Here is a 22,068-nt window from a genome sequence, read left to right on the forward strand (position 1 = left end):
AATACCTGAGATGAAGTGTGGGTGGCAGGTGGCCGCTGTAAGAGCAGTGACCCCAGCATTACCTGAAGCCTCTGGACAGGATCAGGCTCCTGGCTGATACTCCAGACCCTGTTGGAGAGATCGTTCACGACATCAAGTTGCTCTCTGCAAGAGTCAGCTTGTTCCCCGTACACCCGGAGGGCAAGCTGCGTGTTTTTATCAATGAATTTCTTGGCCAGAGCTTCCTCTTCATCAAGTAGTAATCTGAGTTCAGTGAATTTCCCCTTCAGCCAGGTTTTACTTGATTCTGCATTAACCTGAAAACAGAAAAACCAGTTGCAGATGACATGTCTGCCAACCAGGAAATCCAGAATAATCAACATGAAAAAAATTATAACGTCTGAAAGGTGAATTCAGCAAAGTGGCCAGATACAAGATCAACTTATAAAAACCAAAGCTTTCCTAAGCACCAGCCATCACCAATAGTAAAATGCATGGAGAAATAAAGATCCTTTTGTAAATGAGAGAAAAAATAGCAAAATTTGTAGAAATAAACCTAATACAAAACCATATTCGTGACTGGGAGGGTTCATTACTATAAAGTCATTGTCTCTAAATTAGTCTATAAATTTGATGAAATTCCAATCAAAATCTTAACATGCTGATTAAAAATTATTAAATCATTAGGAGACACAATAAGCATAAGAAAAGCCAACATTGCTTTAAAAAAATCAATAAAGAGAAACCTGATAACAGGTTATCTGCTGTATCTTATAACAAAACAAATGATAAATCTACAGGATCTAAAACCATGTGGCTCAAGCATAGATAAGAGGTCAAAAGCACAAAATAAAGAGCTTTTAAAAGAACTCAAATTATATATGGAAATGTATGTATGTATGTGTGGTGTAACAGTGGCATTTTAGAATAAATTTTTGCATTTTTTGTACTAAAAATATAAAAATAAAAACAATTAAAATAATATGAGATTTTCCACAATAAAAGGTTAAGGAAAACAAACAAAAAGAGAAGGTCCAGTTAAACTAAAACACTGTACATAAAGCCCAAAGAATAAATCAATTAGATGAAATACAAAACAATTTTTATTTATTTATTTATTTATTTTTATTTTTTGAGAAGGAGTTTCACTCTTGTCTAGGCTGGAGTGCAGTGGCGCGATCTTGGCTCATAGCAACCTCTGCCTCCCAGGTTCAAGCGATTCTCCTGCCTTAGCCTCCTGAGTAGCTGGGATTACAAGCACATACCACCACACATGGGTAATTTTTAATTTTTAGTAGAGATGGAGTTTCACTATGTTGGTCAGGCTGGTCTTGAACTTCTGACCTCAGGTGATCCACCTTCCTGACTCCCAAAGTGCTGGGATTACAGGCATGAGCCACCATGCCCAGCCCAGAAAATAGTTTTTGATCATTAGATTGGAAGACTTTTAAAAGATTGAAATACAGTCTGTAAGGGTATGTGAAGTAGGGCATTTATATAAACTGTGGGTGGTAGAGTCTATTGGACTTTGCTTTTAGAGGGCAATATGACAATAGGTATCAATTTTTTTTTTTTTTTTTTTTGAGATGATGTTTTGTTCTTGTCGCCCACGCTGGAGTGCAATGGCAAGATCTCGGCTCACTGCAACCTCCGCTTCCCGGGTACAAGCGATTCTCCTGCCTCAGCCGTGTAGCTGGGACTGCAGGTGGCCATCACCATGCCCAGCTAATTTTTGTATTTTTAGCAGAGACAGAGAGTCACTGTTGGCCAGGCTGGGTCTTGAACTCCTGACCTCAGGTGATCTGCCTGCCTTGGCCTCCCAACGTGCTGGAATTATAGGCATGAGCCCCTGCGCCTGGCCTCAAAGTTTTAAATACATTTATTCTTTCATGCAGCAATCCCTCTTACTTTACTTGTATCCTAGAAAGTGCTTTCACATGTGCATGAAGATCTGTGTTCCAAGATTCTCTGTATATAGCTTCTGCACATAGAGAATAGAGAATAGAATTAGCTGGGTGTGGTAGTGGGTATCTGTAATCCCAGCTACTTGGGAGGCTGAGGCTTGAGAATCACTTGAACCGGGGAGGTGGAGGTTGCAGTGAGCTGAGATCGAGTCACTGCACTCCAGCCTGGGCGACAAAACAAGACTCTGACTCAAAAAAAAAAAAAAAAAAAAAAAAAAATTGAAAAATGGGCTTCACTAGCAGAAACAGAAATAACAGTAGTGGGGAGTGAATGTTCTAAGAAATAGGGTCAACCACAAACAGCTCACTAGCACTCAAGCATCCTGTTACAAGCACTCAGCTCACAGTCCACCTGCACCCAGGCATCCTGTCTGCAAGCATTCAGCTCAAGCAGCACAACCTTAGAAACCTCTGCCTGCAGCCCCTGCCTCTTTGCAGACAGCCTTCTTTCTGCCATCTGGCCCGTTGCTCCCTTTCAATGAATGGTTTCACATCATCCCCTTAGAGCTGTCCTCTTGGTGGTGAGTGAATTCTCACAAGATGTGGCTGTTTAGAAGTGTGTGGCTCCTCCCCCATCTCTTGCTCTTGCCCTTGCCATGTGAAGTGCCTGCTCTTGCTTCATCTTCACCATGAGTAAAAGCCTCCTGGGGCCTCCTCAGAAGCTGAGCAGATGCCAGCACCATGCTTCCTGTACAGCTGCGGAACTGTGAGCCAATTCAATCACTTTTCTTTATAAATTACCCAGCCTCAGGTATTTCTTTATAGCAATGCAAGAATGGCCTAATACAGAGACTCTCTGCAGGGCCCCAAGGTGGCACAGGGCATCGCATGGTGAGGGGACTGAGCACTCTAACATGCTAGCTCCGGTCTCTCTTCTGCTCCTTATAAAACACTGGCCCCACTCCAGTGATAACCCTTTCATCCATTAATCCATGAATGGATTGGTCCATTCATGAAGGCAGAACCCTCATGACCCAATCAAGACTCTTTAAGACCTTTTTATTGGGTGATGAGGTATAAGGTCACCTCTTCAATCGCCTCTCAACATTGCCACACTGGGGATTAAGTTTCAATATGGAGCTTTAGAAGGAACAAACATTTAAACCATGACACCACCTGGGATGGCATGATGGGAGAGGTAATCAGCCTATGAAAGAGGATATAAGAGAAAATCACTTAATGGGTGTCAGCTGGGAATTAATGGCCAAGTCCTTAATTGTTCTCTGGAAGCAACTGGTTGGGCCTGGTCATTGGCTTCTGAACAACAGACTTTGGACCATGTATACATTTTGTTGATTTTAATGGGTTTATAGACCTGTTTTATGGATTAATTTGTAGGCAAATGAATGGAATTTCCCCTAGTATTGCCTCTATGTAAATAAGAACCGAGCCACACAGTTGCCCCAGACCTCTCTGCCACAAAGTACGCCTGCCACAATTCAACAGAAGGCATTGGGATACTTACACGCGTTTGTGCTTATTGTAAATGCATCACTTCTAGGATTGTGTCCTGAAGGAAATAAACCACGGTGCCCAAAATAATTACCAAACTGTCTGAAAATTAGGTAACTACCTTAATGAATCACAGGAGATTCATATATGGAATACACAGCCTCTAATACTGACATTGAAAAAGAACTTTTAATGACATAGAAAAGTGTTATGATCCTGAACAAAAACAACAAAAATCCATATATAAAAGCAACATATAGTTTTGGTTAATAAGGGAGGAGCTGACATGGAAAATCCCCCTTTCTACTTCAAACACAGAGAAATGCTGATAAAAATGAGCAAATTTTAAAATTATATCACCAAGTGCCAAATAAAACAAACACAGCATTTTGGGAGGCCAAGGTGGGCAGATCACTTGATGTCAGGAGTTCGAGACCAGCCTGGCCAACATAGTGAAACCCCATCTCTACTAAAAATGCAAAAATTAGCCAGGCATGGTGGTGGGCACCGGCAGTCCCAGCAATTCAGGAGGCTGAGGCAGGATAATCGCTTGAACCCAAAAGGCGGAGGTTGCAGTGAGCTGAGATCATGCCACCATGCTCCAGCCTTGGCGACAGTTCGAGACTCCGTCTCAAAAAACAAACAAAAACAAAATAAAACAAACAAACAAACAAAGGAAATTCACTGGTGCCAAAACCAAAAAGGAAACACAGTGTGAGTGACCTGGCAGGAGCTGAAGCTAAGCGACCTGGAAGGAGTGGAGCCAGAGGTGCATGCATGCAGATGAAAGCCACACCACAGTGGGGCCTGGCCATCCAGGGGGAGCACAGGGTACCTGGCCACATTCCAGCTAAGAGTGGAAATGAGTGACCTGCATCAAGTCAGATCCACAAAGAGCTGCTCCATCCATCAACTAGGCAACAGAAAAACTCCACCCACTGGCCCAAGGAAAAGAAAAGGAATCTAGTCATCCATCCAGGGTCACAGGTGAAAAGAAAATCACCAGCAAAACAAATAAAACAACAGGTTTGCATTAAGCAGGGCTGTAGTCCAAATTCATGGAAACTCAAAACTGAAAAATAATATGAAAATGAGTCTGGAGCTACTGAAACTCATAGCATCCCCTGAAGATGCTCATGTCACAGTGCTCTGAAGGGGCACACTCACAATCCATGGTGTATTGGACATCTATGGCAAATACCTACTAGAGACAAAACGATAATACATGTGACAAACCACACAAGACAATGAACCACCATGCCTCACCTCCAGATTGGGGATATATTATAATTGTATGTGCAATATGATTCAAGCTACATTAAAAACATATGCATATACAGGAAAAAAAATCTCAAAATGTGAATAACGGTTGGCCTGAAGTGGCAGGATGCAGGATTATGGATGAATTTTTAAAAATCTGTTTATTTATCAGGAATTGAAATATAAATGTTCACAAGAGCCACGTTGTTAACACTGAAGGAAGTGGGCAGGGTAGAGCTGGGAGATCCCATGCCATGGGAGTAGCCATTGCTCAGCTCCATCTGCCCCCACATGAGAGTGCAAGCATAGGGTGGCAATACCTTTCTAATTTCCTAAATATAAATTTTTATACAAATATGTCTCAGGTTTAAAATGCTGACTACTAATTCCATTTTTATTACTACCTTATGAAGGCCACTTAGGTATAAGTCTAACAAAACATGCAGAATTTGTATGCTGAAAATTATAAAATGGTGATGAAAGAAAACAAAGATCTAAATAAATGGAAAGATATACTATGTTCATGGATTGGAAGAAAACACAGTAAAAATGTCAATTCTCCCCAAATTGATAAACAGGTTTAACATAATTCCTATCAAAATCCCAACAAACTCTTTTTCTGTCCTTCCTTTCCTCTTCCAGGGTCTTGCTCTGTCACCCAGGCTGGTGTATAGCGGCATGGTCATAGCTCACTGCAACTTCAACCTACTGGGCTCAAGTGATCCTCCCACCTCAGCCTCCTGAGTAGCTGGGACTACAGGCATGTGCCACTACACCTGGATGATTTTTTAATTTTTTGTAGAGATGGCAAACAAGCAATGAATAGATACTCAACATCACTAGCCACCAGGGGAATGCAAATTAAGACCATGATAAGGTATCACTACACACAGGTTATGCAGGTTAAGATAAAAACTTGTGACGATACCAAATGTTGTCAAAGATGCAGAAAAACACTCTTTCATGCATTGCTGATGGGAATGTAAAATGGCACAACTACTCTAGAAAAGCATTTGGCAGTTTCTTAAAAAAAAAAACAGGCAAGTGCCATATGACCCAGCAACAGCACTCCTGGGCATCTAACACAGAGAAATGAAAACTTACGTCCACACAGAAACCTGGACACAACTGTTTAAAGAAGCTTTATTTGTAATAGCCCTAGACTGTACCAGATGGCCTACAATATGTAAATGGTTAAAAAAAAACCTCTATGGTACATCCATACTACCTGATTAATGGAATATTACTACTCAGCAATACATGGGAATGAACTAGTGGTTGTCACAACAACTTGGGTGGATCCCAAGGGCATTCTGCTGAGTGAAAAATACCTCAAAAAGTCATTTTCCATTTTTTATGATATTTTCAAATGCCACAATTATCAAATTAATAACTGCCAGGGGTTAGGGATTGCCTTGGGGGAGACAGTGGGTAGGGAAGTGACCATAAAGGTGTAGAAGAAGGTAGATCTTTTTTTTTTTTTTTAGATGGAGTCTTGCTCTGTCTTCCAGGCTGGAGTACAGAGGCGTGATCTTGGCTCACTGCAATCTCCACCTCCTGGGTTCAAGTGATCCTCCCACCTCAGCCTTCTGAGTAGCTTGGATTATAGGCAACACCATTCCTGGCTATTTTTTGTATTTTTTTTTTAGTGGAGATGTGGTTTCATCATGTTGGCCAGGCTGGTCTTGAACTCCTGACCTCAAATGATCTGCCTGCCTCAGCCTCCCAAAGTGCTGGGATTATAGGCGTGAGCCACCTTGCTTGGCCTAGAAGAAGGTAGAACTTGGCTGTGATGGAATAGCCTGCATTTTGATTGCAGCGGTAGTTATGCAAATCTATACATGTGATAAGTTGATGTAAAACTATATACACATACCATCCATTTTTTTATTTGGACAGTGTGCTATAGTTATGTAACAAGTAACCCTTGGGGAAAACTAGGTCAAGGTACACAAAACTCTACTATTTTCGCAACTTCCTCTAAATCTATAAAAAGTTAAAAAGTTAGTTGGGGGAAAGGGTCAAGAGAAAGAGAACCATTCCTTAGATTAAGCTGAAACCTACCCCATGCCATCCCTCAGGCCAAGCTTGGACAGCTCTGAATGTGGGAACAAATTTGTAAACTTTCTTAAAATATCATGAGTTTTCTGGGGATTTTTTTTTTTTTTTTTTTTAGCTCATCAGCTATCGTTAATGTTAGTGTATTTTACGTGTGGCCCAAGACAATTCTTCCAGTGTGGCCCAGGGAAACCTTAGACCCTCCACATGGGTCCTAATTCTTTTCTTGGGGGCCCTCAAACCATATCTGCTCAGGCATTTGCAGACAAGGAGCCTGATCTTCAGGCCTCCCCACAGCCCCTCCAACGTGACAGCTTTCACTTTCTAAATCCTTTGGTACTGTTTATCTCCAAGCCCAGAGTTCTGCTCGTGAAGACATGAGGGACACTATTAATGATTAAGCTGGGGCCACAGGTGTGAACCACAAACGTCCTCAGGGTACCGGCAAACTGTCATGAAGACACCTAACAGAGAATGGATTTTAGGTAAATGTGGGAGCCAATTCTGTGGCCTGGCCTGGTCACAGGAGAAACTGGGTACCAGCTTCTCCCATGGTCAGAGCCACTCCTCCTCTTGTGTGAATCAGTCAGGGGTTCCTTTTTTTTTTGATAGGATCTTTCTCTGTTGCTCAGGCTGGAGCGCAGTGACGTGATCCTAGGTCACTATAGCCTCAAGCTTCAGGGCTCAAGTGATCTTCCCACCTCAGCCTCTCAAACAGCTGGGACTGCAGGCGTGCACCACCATGCCTGGCTATTTTATTTTCAGTAGAGATAGGGGTCTCATTATCTTGCCTAGGCTGGTCTCGAACTCCTGGGCTCAAGTGATCCTCCAGCCTCGGCCTCCCAAAGTGCAGAGCAGGGGTTCTTCCAGCTCTCAGTGGGACAGGCCCCAGGAGGGCCTCCCACCCCAGCCCTCACTGCGAGGAGGGAGCAACAGAGGATGCAAGGGGAAGGGACCAGCCCCTGAGGCCTAAAAACACAACTTTGTCACGGTCAAAATGGTTACTTAGAATAACGTCAGTCTCAACTTTCCATTCAAAATCCACAGAGAATCCAAACATCATTATGAAAGGAGAGTGAAGAAAGTACCTATTTGTGGAACAGATCTACACCCTACTTGCTTTCTTTCAGCATGGCAGTGGAATTAAAGAGATACGTGCATATTCCTTAAGCTGTGTTTTGCTTTGTTTAAGGCAATTTGGGATAATGGGCTAGTTACTTCAAGAGAGTGGCAGATGACACTAAGGAGCCAGAGATTTGCCACAAAGCAAAGGAAACCGGAGCTTAGGGACCCTCACTTGCAGGGCCCGATCATGGTCTTGCACCTAATTTTGTCTGTAATTTTGTGTTCTTTTTCTAAAGAACCCTGAATTATAGAAGCTCCAGGCCCCACCAAACCCGATCTGCCCCTTCGCGGTTGGTTTTTATTTTTCACTGGCTCCATATTGGGGGTGCCTTGTGTCTGGGGGGAAATGTGGGTCTTTCCATGGGAATGAGGAAGAAATGTCCACTTGCCTTGAGCTTCTCGGTGGCATCTTCTATCTGGGTTATGTTGTCAACGTGCTGCTGCTTCTTGATTGCCAGCTGCTTTAAACATTCTTGGCTGAGTTTCTGTACAGGAGGGAGTTAGGAAAAAAGTCGTAATACTGTCACTTTCCAAATAACAGGCCCCCCGCAGGGGTCACCTCCTCTCACCCTGGTATTCTTTTCCAATGGAGGCATCTGAAGGTGAGGTGACTTGCCCAAAGTCATGTGGCAAGTTAGTGGATGAGCTGGGACTAGGACCTCTCTGATCCTTGGAGGTCCGCATCAGGTATGCCTCAAATCTTGATTTGCACCCCCTCCTCACACTTTACTTTATCTAGGACAAGTCTTGCTTGTGACTTGCTTTCCCAGTCTTTCAAATAGGACTTTAAGGCAAACAGCTTGGGGTCTGGGAAAGAGCATCTACTTATTGAGTATTAACTGAGCACCTATTATGTGCTGGGCCCTGTTCCAGGTGCTGCCCTCATGAAACATACATTCCAGGGAGTCTGTGACCCTCTGGCCCTGGACTACATGAGAGGTCAGTGGGGTTCATGCTTCCTGCTCTTCCCACCTTCCATATCTCTGCTTTTGGAAATTGCTGTTTTCCCCAAAGTCTGTTCTGCACTCCCCTTCCCTAAGGGTGTGATCTCATCTCCATCTTAGCCTTTCTTACAGCTGGCCTTACACTCAGCTGCTGGGCCCAGATCTGGCCGCCCCATTGACTGGGAGCTTCTTGAGGGCAGGCTTGCTTCATTCCCACTCCCCACAGGGACCAGGGGGTGACACAGAAGTGTTTGCTGAATTGAACAGAATTATCAGGGGCTGGTCAGTCATGATGGCTCATGTCCGTAATCCCAACACTTTGGGAGGCTGAGGTAGGAGGATCACTTGAGCCCAAGGAGTTTGAGACCAGCCTGGGCAACACAGTGAGACTCTGCCTCTACTGCAAATAAATAAATAAATAAATAAATAAATAAATAAATAAATAAATAAAATTAGCTAGGCGTGGTGGCATGCACCTGTAGTCCTAGCTACTTGGGAGGATGAGGTCAGGGGCGGGTCACCTGAGCCCAGGAGGCTGCAGTGAGCCATGATCATGCCACTACGCCACTGCACTCCAGCCTGGGCAACAGAGTGAGACCCTATTTCCAAAAAAAAAAAAAGAATTTATCGTCAGGAGCTGCCAGCTTTTCCCCCAACCAGCCAGGGAACTCTTCCAGGTCAGGGAAGGATCTGATCTATTCCTTGACTCATGGCCCAAAATGTATGCTGAATAGATGCTTGGTGAATGATGGATGGATGAATGAATAATGGGTGAATGGATAGGAAACTGGGTATGTGGACGCAAAATAAGTATTCACAGTGTCAACCTTACATAATGAGATTCAAGAGCTGAGCATGGTGGCTTGCATCTGTAATCCCAGCTACTCAGGAGGCTGAGGTGGGAGGATCACTTAAGTCCAGGAGTTTGAGACCAGCCTGGGCAACATAGCAAGACCCCATCTCTACCAAAAATCAACAAACAAAACAAAACAAAACAAAAAACCTGGCTGGGCATGGTGGAGAATGCCTCAAGTCCCAGCTGCTTGGGAGGATGACATTCACAGGCTACAGAAATGATTAGCAAAGAAGTAAATTGATGGTGGCTAGCTTTGTTTAATGAACTATTCAGGCAAAATAGTTAAGAATGAAAAAATAAAATAAATATAAATGGGATAAAAGTTTATAAATGAACATTTCATAGTTTTAAAAACTGTTTTCAGGCTGGGCACGGTGGCTAACGCCTGTAATCCCAACACTTTGGGAGGCCAAGGTGGGCAGATCACCTGAAGTCAGGAGTTCGAAACCAGTCTGACCAACATGGAGAAACCCCATCTCTACTACAAATACAAAATTAGCCAGGCGTGGTGGTGCATGCCTGTAATCCCAGCTACTCGGGAGGTTGAGGCAAGAGAATCGCTTGAACCCAGGTGGCGGAGGTTGCAGTGAGCCAAGATCGCACCATTGCACTCCAACCAGGGCAACAAGAGTGAAATTCCGTCTCAAAAACAAACAAACAAACAAAAATTGTTTTCAGTAACTTAATATCACGTTATGTTAAATTAAGTAATAGGTCATCATAAAATGTCTGAATCATTTATATGGTATAAAAAAGCTAAATATATTTCAATCTGTTAACAAAAAAAATTTAGGAGCCATCTTTCTAGAAATTATGAAATTATTTTCATCTACAAATGCTGGTAGAAAACAGCTAAAAATTACTTACTTCCTAGGTTTTTCACTGGAAATTTGGGTTACTAAGAGTGAAAATTATAGTTAATATATGTGATTAAAACTACTTGATATAAAAGAAACAATTCTATTTACAGAGGGTATAGAGAAAGTCAGATGTGTTTTTTGTAAAGACTGTTGAAAGAGTAATTTTTCTTTTGCATGAGAGAGAACTTTGTGTAGTCAAAATGATAACGGGAAAAGGGAAGTAAATTTTTGTCCTAACGTAGAATGCCAAAATAAAAAGGAAGTATAGGACAAAACTGAAGATTTAAGCAAATTCTAGAAGGTCTGTGGAAGATTAATCTCGTAAAAGTCATTTTGTATGTGATCAAATTGGTTAAAATAAGAAGGAAATGGCTGGGTGCAGTGGCTCATGCCTATAAGCCCAGAACTTTGGGAGGCCGAGGCAGACAGATCACAAGGTCAGGAGTTTGAGACCAGCCTGACCAACATGCATAAATCCCATCTCTACTAAAAATACAAAAATTAGCTAGGTGTGATGGCACGCGCCTATAGTCACAGCTACTCAGGAGACTGAGGCAGGAGAATCACTTGAATCTGGGAGGTGGAGGTTGTAGTGAGCAGAGATCATGCCACTGCACTCCAGCCTGAGTGACAGAGCAAGACTCCATCTCCAAAAAAAAAAAAATCAGAAGGAAATGGCTGGTGCGGTGGCTCATGGCTGTAATCCCACCACTTTGGGAGGCCGAGGCAGGTGGATCACCTGAGGTCAGGAGTTGGAGACCAGCCTGGCCAACATGGTGAAACCCAAAATTCCTTATGAAAGTGCAGTGGCAGTGAGACAGTTCATACCACTGCACTCCAGCCTGGGCAACAGCAGCGAAACTCTATCTCAAAAAAAAAAAAAAAAAAAAAAGAAGGAAATTTTTAATAAGTTTTTCTAAAACTTAAGTATTAATATCAAAAGTACACTCATGTAAGGCCAGAATCTGGGCTCCTGTGTTGGAACAACCACTGGGTTTTATCAGAGCATTGATCTGCTCTTTAATAGAAAATGGTGAGAGATTATTGAAGGTTTATGGAAATCTTACCTTGTGTAGTCAAAACTGACTGAGATTGGATAATTGATAATATACTGATACATAAGTAATTTTTTTCTTTTTTTTGAGGCAGGGTCTCACTTTGTCACCCAAGATGAAGTTCAGTGGTGCAATCTTGGCTCACTGCAGCCTCAACCTCCCAGGCTCAAGCAATCCTCCTGCCTCAACCCCCCAGGTAGCTGGGACTATAGGCACATGCCACCACACCCAACTAATTTTTGTATCTTTTGTAGAGACAGGGTTTCACCATGTTGCTCAGGCTGGTCTTGAACTCCCGAGCTCAAGTGATCTGCCTGCCTTGGCCTCCCAAAGGGCTGGGATTATAGGCATGAACCACTGTGCCTGGCCTAAAAGTAAAACTTGTTTTTCTCCTTTGAATAAAAATGTAATGTAGTATTAATAAGAGACAGTGAAAGATGTATTTGCTTTTGCATAGATGGCAAAGAAAAGGTAACAGGGGAGAGTTTGTCCCCTGCTCTCTTTTGTAGGTCTCTTGATTGAGAACTGAATCTCCTCTATCAGAGTGATTTTTGCTTTTTGAAATCTTTGAATTATCATTTTGGCTAAATCAATTACCATTATTTTGTAGTGACCTGTGATTCTATTTTGATCATGTATTTTAAACCTTTCTTATTTTTATATCAAGTGTTTTAAACCTTTAATATTTGAGATACTTTCCAAAATTAAATTTTAAATTCAAAAATTAAGTCCTTTTGACCCAAGCTAACTTGGGCGTAACCAGAACCCCTGGAAGTCCAAAAGAGACACATTAGGCTTATTTGGGATGTCAAAGTCATATGGGAAATATTGTCAAATAAGAAATGCTGTTTCTTTTTTTTTTGAGACCGAGTCTCGCTCTGTCACCCAGGCTGGAGTGCAGTGGCCGGATCTCTGCTCACTGCAAGCTCCGCCTCCCAGGTTTACGCCATTCTCCTGGCTCAGCCTCCCGAGTAGCTGGGACTACAGGCGCTCGCCACCTCGCCCGGCTAGTTTTTTGTACTTTTTAGTAGAGACGGGGTTTCACCGTGTTAGCCAGGATGGTCTCAATCTCCTGACCTCGTGATCCGCCCGTCTCGGCCTCCCAAAGTGCTAGGATTACAGGCTTGAGCCACCGCGCCGGGCCGAAATGCTGTTTCTTTGAGTTATATTTATAAAAGTGTATTACTAATGTGTTCCAAAATTGTATGAGATTCCTAAAAGTCTGATATGTCTTGGTATATGTTATCAGTATATCATTATCATAATTATTATGATAAACTGTTGAATGCCACACAAATAACCAAATATCCTAGTCAATTTCATCTTTGACCGTGGCTATTCTAAGCCTTTTATCATCCATAGACAATTTTTATTTTACTTTGATTCTTTTTAAAAAAAGTCATTTATAATCAGCTACAGTCCAAAATTTGCTTCTTCTTTAAGGATATTTTTGAAAAAAATCCTGACAAGTACTCTTGAATACAGGTTTCTGGTAACTTCAGAGATCATACCACTGGACTAACTAAAAACTTCCAGAACTCTAATAAAAACTTGAGGCATTCATGAAGACTGATAACCCAACATCAAATACAGCAAGAATTATTTACATGGGACTAAACTGATAAGAGGATAAAAGTGATTTTTATGATTTAAAATATTTGAAACATTGCTGATTCTTTTTATATTGTTTTTCAGTAAAGAAAATTTTTTCTTTTGTCACAGCAACTGGATAAAGTATACTTTTGTGAGCAAAATTGAAATATTTGTCTTTCTCTTTATCTGATTTCTCCAAAATTTGCAAACTATTTGTGAGTATTTTATTTTTTATTTTCATTTTTAAAATTATTATTATTATTATTTTTTGAGACAGAGTCTTGCTCTGTCACCCAGGCTGGAGTGCAGTGGCACAATCTCGGCTCACTGCAGCCTCTGCCTCCCAGGTTCAAGCAATTCTCTTGCCTCAGCCTCCCAAGTAGCTGGGATTACAGGTACATGCCACCACGCTTGGCTAAGTTTTCTTTTTTTCTTTTTGAGGCGGAGTCTCGCTCTGTTGCCCAGGCTGGAGTGCAGTGGTGCAATCTTGGCTCACTGCAATCTCTGCCTCCTGGGTTCAAGCAATTCTCCTGCTTCAGCCTCCCGAGTAGCTGGGATTACAGGTGCCCGCCACCATGCCCAGCTAATTTTTGTATTCTTAGTAGAGATAGGGTTTCATCATATTGGTCATACTGGTCTCAAACTCCTGACCTCGTGCTCCCCCCATCTTGGCCTCCCAAAGTGCTGGGATTATAGGCGTGAGCCACTGCACCCGGCATAATTTTTATATTTTTAGTAAAGACGGGGTTTCACCACGTTGGCCAGGCTGATGATCTCCAACTCCTGACCTCAACTGATCTGCCCACCACAGCCTCCCAAAGTGCTAGGATTACAGGCGTGAGCCACCGCACGTGGCTATTGTAATTTTATGACAATATAGTTATTTGCATAAGTTCAATAAGAATATGTTTTCTTTCATAACAGGCCACATTGGAGACTCTGGTAATTTTACCAAGGCTTTTACTGAAATGATATGTCTTCATATATGACCAGACTGCTTTGAGGAACTGAAGTTGACTTTACAGAGCCATAAAAAGACCCTTGGTGGCCAGGCTTGGTGGCTCAGGCCTGTAATCCCAGAACTTTGGGAGGCTGAGGTAGGTGGATCGCTTGAGTCCAGAAGTTTGAGACCAGCCTGGGGAACATAGTGAGACTCTGCCTCTATTAAAAAATGTTAACAAGAATAAAATAAAATACAATAAAAGGGGGCCCAGCACTTTGGGAGACTGAGGTGGGCAGTTCACTTGACGTTGGGTTATTCAAGACCACCCTGGCCAACATGGTGAAGCCATATCTCTACCAACAAATACAAAAATTAGCCAGGAGTGGTGGTTCACACCTGTAGTCCCAGCTACTCAGGAAGCTGAAGTGGGAGAATCACTTGAACCTGGGAGGCAGAGGCTGCAGTGAGCCAAAATTGCACCACTGCACTCCAGCCTGGGCAACAGAGTGAGACCCTGTCTCAAAAAAAAAAAAAAAAAAAGAAGACTCTTGGAAAGACTGGACTGGCTTGGTACCTTGTCTACACAGTTCCCTTACAAGGTTCCCAACCTTGTGGTAAGTAAAGAATGTCACTTTCTGACAGGTCTAGAAACCTCAAGATATTTTGGAACCTTGAGAAGAGAAGAATTCGCCCAATGTGTGTGGGTATCACAGGCATAGTCTGATGGTAAATCCTTGGTTTGGCTTTTTAGCTGTGAGGCTTTTAAAAGTCGAATCCAGGCCAGGCATAGTGGCTCATGCCTATAATCCCAGCACTTTGGGAGACTGAGGCAGGAGGATCACTTGAGCCCAGGAATTCTAGACCAACCTGGACAACATGGTGAAACCCCATCTCTACAAAAAAAAAAGTACAAGTACAAAAAAAATTAGCCAGGTGTGGTGGTGCATGCCTATAGTCCCAGCTACTTGGGAGGCCGAGGTAGGAGGATCGCTTGAGCCTGGGAGGTGGAGGTTGCAGTGAGCCAAGATCATGCCATGGCACTCTAGTCTGGGTGACAGAGTGAGACCCTGTGTCAAAAAAAAAAAAAAAAAAAAAGTGAAATCCAAAATTCCTTATGAAAGTTCCAATAATGCAAATTACCAGGCCAAGTATACTACTAAAACTTAATTTGCAAGTAAATTTGTCCTATCAAGACTCATTTTTGCTAAAAACAGGGAACTAGAGAGAGAAAAATTACGTTTCAGAAGAAAATCTTAGCACACCTGTTAGTGCTGCACACCTGTTATTCCTGTTATTAGATTCCAGCCCTGGCCATTGTTTTCGAGTTTTTATTATTTTCCTACAATTTGGACTAAATCCTGAATTATTTCCTGGCTACAACAAAGAAGGTTGTAGAAAAAGTTTTAGAAGCCAATTCCTGGATTTTAAAGGCGGCTTGGGATTTTCTTCATGATGTTTTTGTTGACTCACCAGTGGAATAGGTTTGGTGTTGTTCTGCCATAGACATTCTCTTTTTCTATTTATTTATTTATGACAGAGTCTCACTCTGTCACCCAGGCTGGAGTGCAGTGGCATGATCTCGGCTCATTGCAACCTCCATCTCCCGGGTTCAAACAATTCTTATGCCTCAGCCTCCTGAGTAGCTGGGATTACAGACGTGTACCACCACACCTGGCTGATTTTCATATTTTTTAGTAGAGATGAGGTTTCACCATGTTGGCCAGGCTGGTCTCGAACTCCTGGCCTCATGTGATCCTCCTGCCTCAGCCTCCCAAAGTGCTGGGATTACAGGCATGAGCCACTGTGCCCGACTGCTTATGTCATTTTAATGTAAATTCTTGGTAAAGAATTTAGGAACTGCCTCTTCTTTTTTCCTTAAAAACTTATATGTAACTGCTGCTAATCAGAGTGGATAGTCTCGGAAATTTGATTCTATGGTCCCAGTTGGCCATCCTCAGGCTTTAGGCTTGGATAAACTCTGTACTTAATCATATTTTCTGAATCTTATTACTTCAAGTTGACAGTAGGTAGTGGGTAGGGGAATGGACAAATGGATGGGTGAGACTCTTCAGCCAGATCTGTGGAAAGCAGTCTTGTTAGTTCTGAATAGGTTTTTCAAGCAGCCATTATTATAATTACATACGTTAAAAAAAGGAAGGGTCTGGTGGCAGGGACAGGTCTTGAGCCCATGACTCCACTGGATTGTCCCCCATGATCCCCTTTTCACCTTGGAGTTCCAAGGTTGTCACAATGTGGTCGTCTGGAGTCATGCAGTACCGGGGAAAAGCTCAAGATGAGGCCGAGTTCATCACAGAAGACTTCTTGGAGAGGGAAGTGGTAGGATCAACATCTGTCAGACAGGAGGGCCTACCGTGCCCAGGCTTCATGAAACCCAGAGAGAGAGAAGGATTTGAGAGGAGCCACAGAATAAGTCAGCTGGAAAGCTGGAGCAAGAGCCCAAAGTCCCTGGGCACTGTTAGGATTATACCTGGGTGAGGTTCTATGGTGACAATGGCTCTACTGGGGGCATCTGGCTAATGGAGTCCTGGGTTCAAGGCCTGACCCTGCCTCCAGAGCCTTCCTCTTGTGGCCTATAAAATGGCCGTAATAATAATGGCTCACCCAAGGCTGCCACGAGTAGGAATGGGAGTGTCTGTGTGGCCGGGGAGGGGAGAGGAGGTAGGTAGTGACAGCTGAGGCTGCTCCAAGGGCAATCAGCCGTCCTCAACTCAAGGTTCACAGGCCCTTTCTATGGATTGCAGATTGAGTAAACCCGAGATGTCTGTGTGGCTTTCTTAGCTACATAGGGCTGTTGATTAAGAGGGAGAGTTTGCACCTCTGTTAACTGGAAGGCAGACTATCTTCCAGCCCAATGGCAGTGTGGTGGATCGACCATGGTGGACACAGTCAAGGACATCTGGGTACCAGCCTGGGCTCCCAACCTCTCACTCCTAAACCCACCTTTTCTGAAGCTCAACTGATGGCTTTGGCTCGCCTTTGCCCTTCCTTGGGTCTCAGTCTCCCCCTCTGAACTTTCGGTCGACCACTTAGACGCCCTCTGGGGCACCTTTGGTTTCCAGGTTGTAACCCGCCACTGGCCACGGTCAGGTACCTCCCCTCCTCGGCCGTTATGCCTGGACTGGCTCCCCCAACTCCCGCGCGGCGAACCCCGTCCACACCGTCCCCACCTGCACGTGCACCGCCGCCTCCAGCGCCAGGCCCACCGGGTGGCCACGGTGCGCGCCCAGCACCGGGCAAAGCGCGCACACACAGCGGTGGCAGCGGCGACAGAAGAGCTCAGCTATGCGGTCGCCATGCTCCGGGCAGCGCCAGCCGCATCCCTCGACAAGCTCCGACCCCCCAGAGGTCCGGCTGCTGGCCGCCGCGCCCGCCATTCATCTCCGCCACCTCCGGCTCCCCGGGGCACGGGGCGGGGCTCCCACGGGAAACCGAAACCTCGGCCGTGGGCGGGGCGGCTCCAGGCCGGCCGGCCGGCCGCTGGGAGGCTGACAGCCTGCAGGGAGCATCCTCCGACCACCAGGGTGCTCCCTCTGCCCGCCCAGGCCAGGAGGTGGCCTCAGCAGAAATGGGAGGCTCCTAATAAGCCAGCCGGGAGAGGGTGGGCTTCCTGCTTAATGACGCTGGACCACTAACGCCCAGAAAACTGCAGCCCTGGTGATGGGACCAAAGTTGGCTGGACCTTCCAGGGGTGCTCCTCTCACTTTCCCTTGATCCTCTCTTGCCCTTTTTCCAGGAAAGATAATCATTCCCACAACTATAAGAAACCTAGTCAAGCTCAAATAACGACACAGAGATTCTCCAATTGAGTTTATTTCGGACTGAGCAGAAGGATTGCAATTCGGGAATAAATGTGCCATGGCACCCAAGGGGTAGAGGCGCGGAGTACGCAGGGAGGCAAAGGAAAGTAGAGGCTTTTAAAAGCAGAAGGAGGAGGATTGCATACATTGTTTTAAAATAATAATACTTGATTACAAGAATTAATACGGGTGGCTTCAATCCGAAAGTTGAACAGGCAGTTGCTGGGCAGATGTCCTCATATCGTGGCTTTTGTGCAATGCTGTGGTTCTTTGTGCAAGGCTGCAGTTTGGTAATTCCTGTTACCAGGCAAATCGTTGGTGAGGGCTCCCCACTTCATGGCCTCCCAGCACCCTTTAGTTATTTTGTTTGAGACAGGGTCTGGCTCTGTTGCCAGGCTGGAGTGCAGTAGTGCGATCAAAGCTCGCTGCAGCCTCTAACTCCTGGGCTCAAGTGATTTTCCCACCTCATTCTCTGGAGTAGCTAGGACTACAGGAGCACCATTTAGTTTGATTTTGACATAAGTGACTCTGTTTTGGTACTGACAACTTTCACAGACACACCCCCACCCCAAATTCCAGTTGCCCCCAGGCTCAAGTCTCCAATCCCACTTTTAAAGCCCTTGGCTCTTTCTTAAGATCCTTGGTCCCCGCCCTGCCTACGCTCCACCCTTTGATTTTTCAAGACTGGAGGACGTGCAGTTTACCCTGCTTGGAACATTCTTCTTCCCAAATGCCCTTTGCCCTGAGTATTCCAACTTATCCTGCAGATTTCTACCTTACTATCTTTGCCTCCAGGAAACCTTCCCTGCTTCTCCTTCCAGAACAGCCTACGTTTCCCCTATCCTGGCCCTCCCCATTCCCCCAACCATGACTGAAAACTGGAGAGGGCAAAGACTGTCTGTCCTGCCTGTTTTCCAGCTTGGTGTCTGACTCCAACAGTAGATAGTTAATTGGTATTTGTGGAACAAATCAAGACAAGGAAAGCTCCTTGTAGTAAAATGTCTGGCCAGATGTTTATTATTTTGTGACATTATTTCCATCGCACATTCCACATCTATTTATTTTCACTTTTATTTATTATTATTATTTTTCACAAAGGTACAAGGAATTTCAGAAACAACATTAAAACAATCATTCAAACTGTTTCAGGCACGGTTTCAATTAAAAGCATAGATTTGATTTCTGACTTCCTGTTTCCTTCTCTGATACAATCTCAAGTTTTGTTCCAGGAAGCACAATTACGGTAGCGGTAAGATGGATACCCGCCAAAGCTCATCTCCTAGTGCTGTCCTCATTCTCAGAAAGTTCCTGAGTCAACAGAAAGGGGACGCCCGGGGTATGGAATAAGGAGATGAGGGCATGCTCTGCCAACTGGCTGGGCCCTGAATGCGCTGGGCGAGTTCCACTACCTCAGCTCAAGAACATAAACAAAAACGTAATTTAAAAAACAGATGGTTTAAAAAAATATCTGATAAAAATTACCTATCCCTCTCCCTTGCTGTGAAATAATTTAAATAATTTATTCTAGATGTAAAAATTAAAAAAAAAGTTTGTTCAAAGACACCTGTGTCCTGTTTTTAAGTGTGCAGTCTGGGTCCTTTGGGGTGGAGAGAGCTGGCCAAGGAATGGCGCTGTGCAGAGGCATACCAGGAAGCTCTCTGGATGCAACCCCACCTCTACCGCTTGGCAGTCAGCGACCTTGGCATGATGTTTCTTCACTTCTCTGAGGCTAGGTCTTTGATTCTGAACATGGGGCTTGGAATACCTGCCTAACCTGTGTTAGAATAGCATGTGTCAGTGAGTGGAGGTGGGAGGAGTTTGTAAACTGTGAAGTGCTAGCCACACAGGTGGGAGAGGTAAGCCTATCCTGTAGAGCTCTGCTGCCCTGGCAATGCCTGGGATTTGGCCTTCTGTTCTGGAGCACACTAAGGCAATCTTGGCTGGCGCATCAGACGGGAGTGAGCCCCAGTGACTGAGTAAATGGAGAATAAGACAAGGAACATGAGCATCTGGCCTGTGCAGACAGACAAGCAGAATAAACCATGGCTAAGGAAGGGGCAAACAGGGGCGCTGAACCCCCATTGTGCTGCAGCTGCGGTTCCCAGAGATGTTGAGGGAGGGCTTGGGACAACACTTCTAGACTTTTAAGGAGCCACCAGCCAGGACTTAAGAGATCTGGGTTGAGTCCCAGCTCCTATCTGGAGCTTGCTGTCCTCTTCATCTTGAAATAGGTACACATGCAGTGTTCCATCCTCACTGTACTGCAGATCACTTGTGGAGTGTATATGAACATGCAGGCCCTACTCTGGAGATTCAGCTTCATTTGGTCTGGAATGTGGCCTGGGCATCTGTATTTCCTGCACGCTCCCAAGGGGATTCTAATGTACACAGCTTGGGTTGAAACCTACCAGGCTGGATGGCCTCCTGCAGTCCCCATCTCAGCTCCAGAATCTAATCCCCCTGTGCAATGGAGATCATCTGCCCCTCCTTGGTAAGGATGGACCAATTTCACTTCTAATCATTCCCAGTCTCTTGGTAGACTACTGTATTGACCACTGAACTTTAGAGTAGGGCTCGGAACACAGATTCACTAAGGAGGGACAAATAAAACCTTTCAGGCTAGAAGGGAACTTTGGGACCATCTGGTCTTACTTCTTTACCTCGTAGAGTCATTTCAGAAGTCCTCCTGGTTAGATGGCCAGAGGCTCTACTGGCATGCCTCCAGGGATGGGGGCCCCCTACCTCCTGGGGCACTCTTCTGTTAACTAGGGCTGAAATCTGCCCACATCATCCTGCAGGAGGCAGGCTGTGTACCTGAGGGCCTTGGTGGTGGCAGTCAGCAGTCATGGGCACAGCTCTGAAGTCTGCGTCCCTCCATAAGGGACAGCATCTACCCACATCAGGCTGGTTTCTGGTTGGAAAGGTTGGTTTGGACCTCCTGCCTGTGTTGTAGAATTGGGTTGAATGCCCCTGGCCCCTTGCCAGTGTCTGTTAGTTTCTGCAGCAAACCCAGATCACCCCATAGGTAGTTTTCCCTTAGGTCAAGGTTTCAGGTGGCAGATCCTGCAGACAGCAGCTTGTTCCAGGGTACTCCTTGTTCAGATGAAGAAACTGAGACCAGAGAGGGCAGGACTTGCAAGAGGTCACTGAGTAAGCCAGAAGCAACAGATTTCTACTCTGTGGGCTGAGAACTGCATCAGACCCAAAACAACAAAAAGACAGACCCGGAAAAGCAGGATCTCAGCCCAGCCCTGCCATGAAACAAATATCACCTGCTTCTCTCTGGGCCTTAATTTCCCCACCTGTAAAATGAGGAACTTGGGTGAAATCACTAGTTTTCAAACTTCTAAAAATTTTTTTTTACTAGCAGAATTGTTTTTCATATTAGCCCAACATATAAAATAAAAGGGAGCTATCTGGTTGGAACACAGTGTGGGGAAGGGAGACACAGCCTTCCTGCTTAGTCTCTCCCTATTCTCTCTCTCTCTCTTTTTTTTTTTTTTTTTTTTTTTTTTGAGATGGAGTCTTGCTCTATCACCTAGGCTGTAGTGCAGTCCACAATCTTGGCTCACTGCAACCTCTGCCTCCCAGGTTCAAGCAATTCTCCTATCTCAGCCTCCTGAGTAGCTGGGATTACAGACACCTGCCATCACGGCTGGCTAAGTTTTATTCTTTCTTTTTTTTTTTTTTTTTTGAGACGGAGTCTCACTCTGTTGCCCAGGTTGGAGTGAAGTGGCATGATCTTGGTTCACTGCAACCTCCGCCTCCCAGGCTCAAGTGGTTCTCCTGCCTCAGCCTCTCAAGTAGCTGGGTTTACAGGCATGCACCACCACGCCCAGCTAATTTTTGTATGAGATGGGGTTTCACCATGTTGGCCAGGCTGGTCTTGAACTCCTGACCTCAGAAGATCCGCCCACCTTGGCCTCCCAAAGTGCTGGGATTACAGGCGTGAGCCACCACGCCTAGCCTAATTCTTGTATTTTTAGTAGAGATGGGGTTTCACCATATTCGCCAGGCTGGTTTCAAACTCCTGACCTCAAGCAATCCGCCTACCTCAGCCTCCCAAAGTACTGGCATTACAGGCATGAGCCACTGCGTCTGGCCCAGTCTTCCCCTATTCTCTGGACCACAGTTTGAAAATCACAGACAGGTCAACCGAGG

General features: G+C 44.6%; 1 protein-coding gene across 8 annotated transcripts in view; it reads right to left on the minus strand.

Annotated features, from left to right (window-relative positions):
- Positions 1 to 17,686, minus strand: part of TRIM14 (tripartite motif containing 14) — a 56,791-nt gene extending 39,105 nt beyond the window's left edge. For 6 of the 8 annotated variants that reach the window (XM_017949706.2, XM_021927334.2, XM_031654343.1 and 3 more), the window contains exons 1-3: positions 17,278 to 17,686; positions 8,228 to 8,323; positions 63 to 296 (exon numbers count right to left, since the gene is read on the minus strand). In XM_017949706.2, coding sequence (XP_017805195.1) covers positions 63 to 296; positions 8,228 to 8,323; positions 17,278 to 17,484 — 537 coding nt within the window. In that variant the 5' untranslated portion in view covers positions 17,485 to 17,686. Of the gene's footprint in view, positions 1 to 62; positions 297 to 8,227; positions 8,324 to 8,407; positions 9,175 to 16,232; positions 16,255 to 17,277 lie in introns of those variants that run through there. The other 2 variants (XM_021927336.2, XM_021927335.2) reach the window with 2 other exon arrangements.
- Positions 17,687 to 22,068: the final 4,382 nt, after the last annotated feature.

The sequence above is a fragment of the Papio anubis genome, chromosome 13 (genome assembly GCF_008728515.1).
Source record: "Papio anubis isolate 15944 chromosome 13, Panubis1.0, whole genome shotgun sequence".
Lineage (NCBI taxonomy): Eukaryota > Metazoa > Chordata > Mammalia > Primates > Cercopithecidae > Papio > Papio anubis.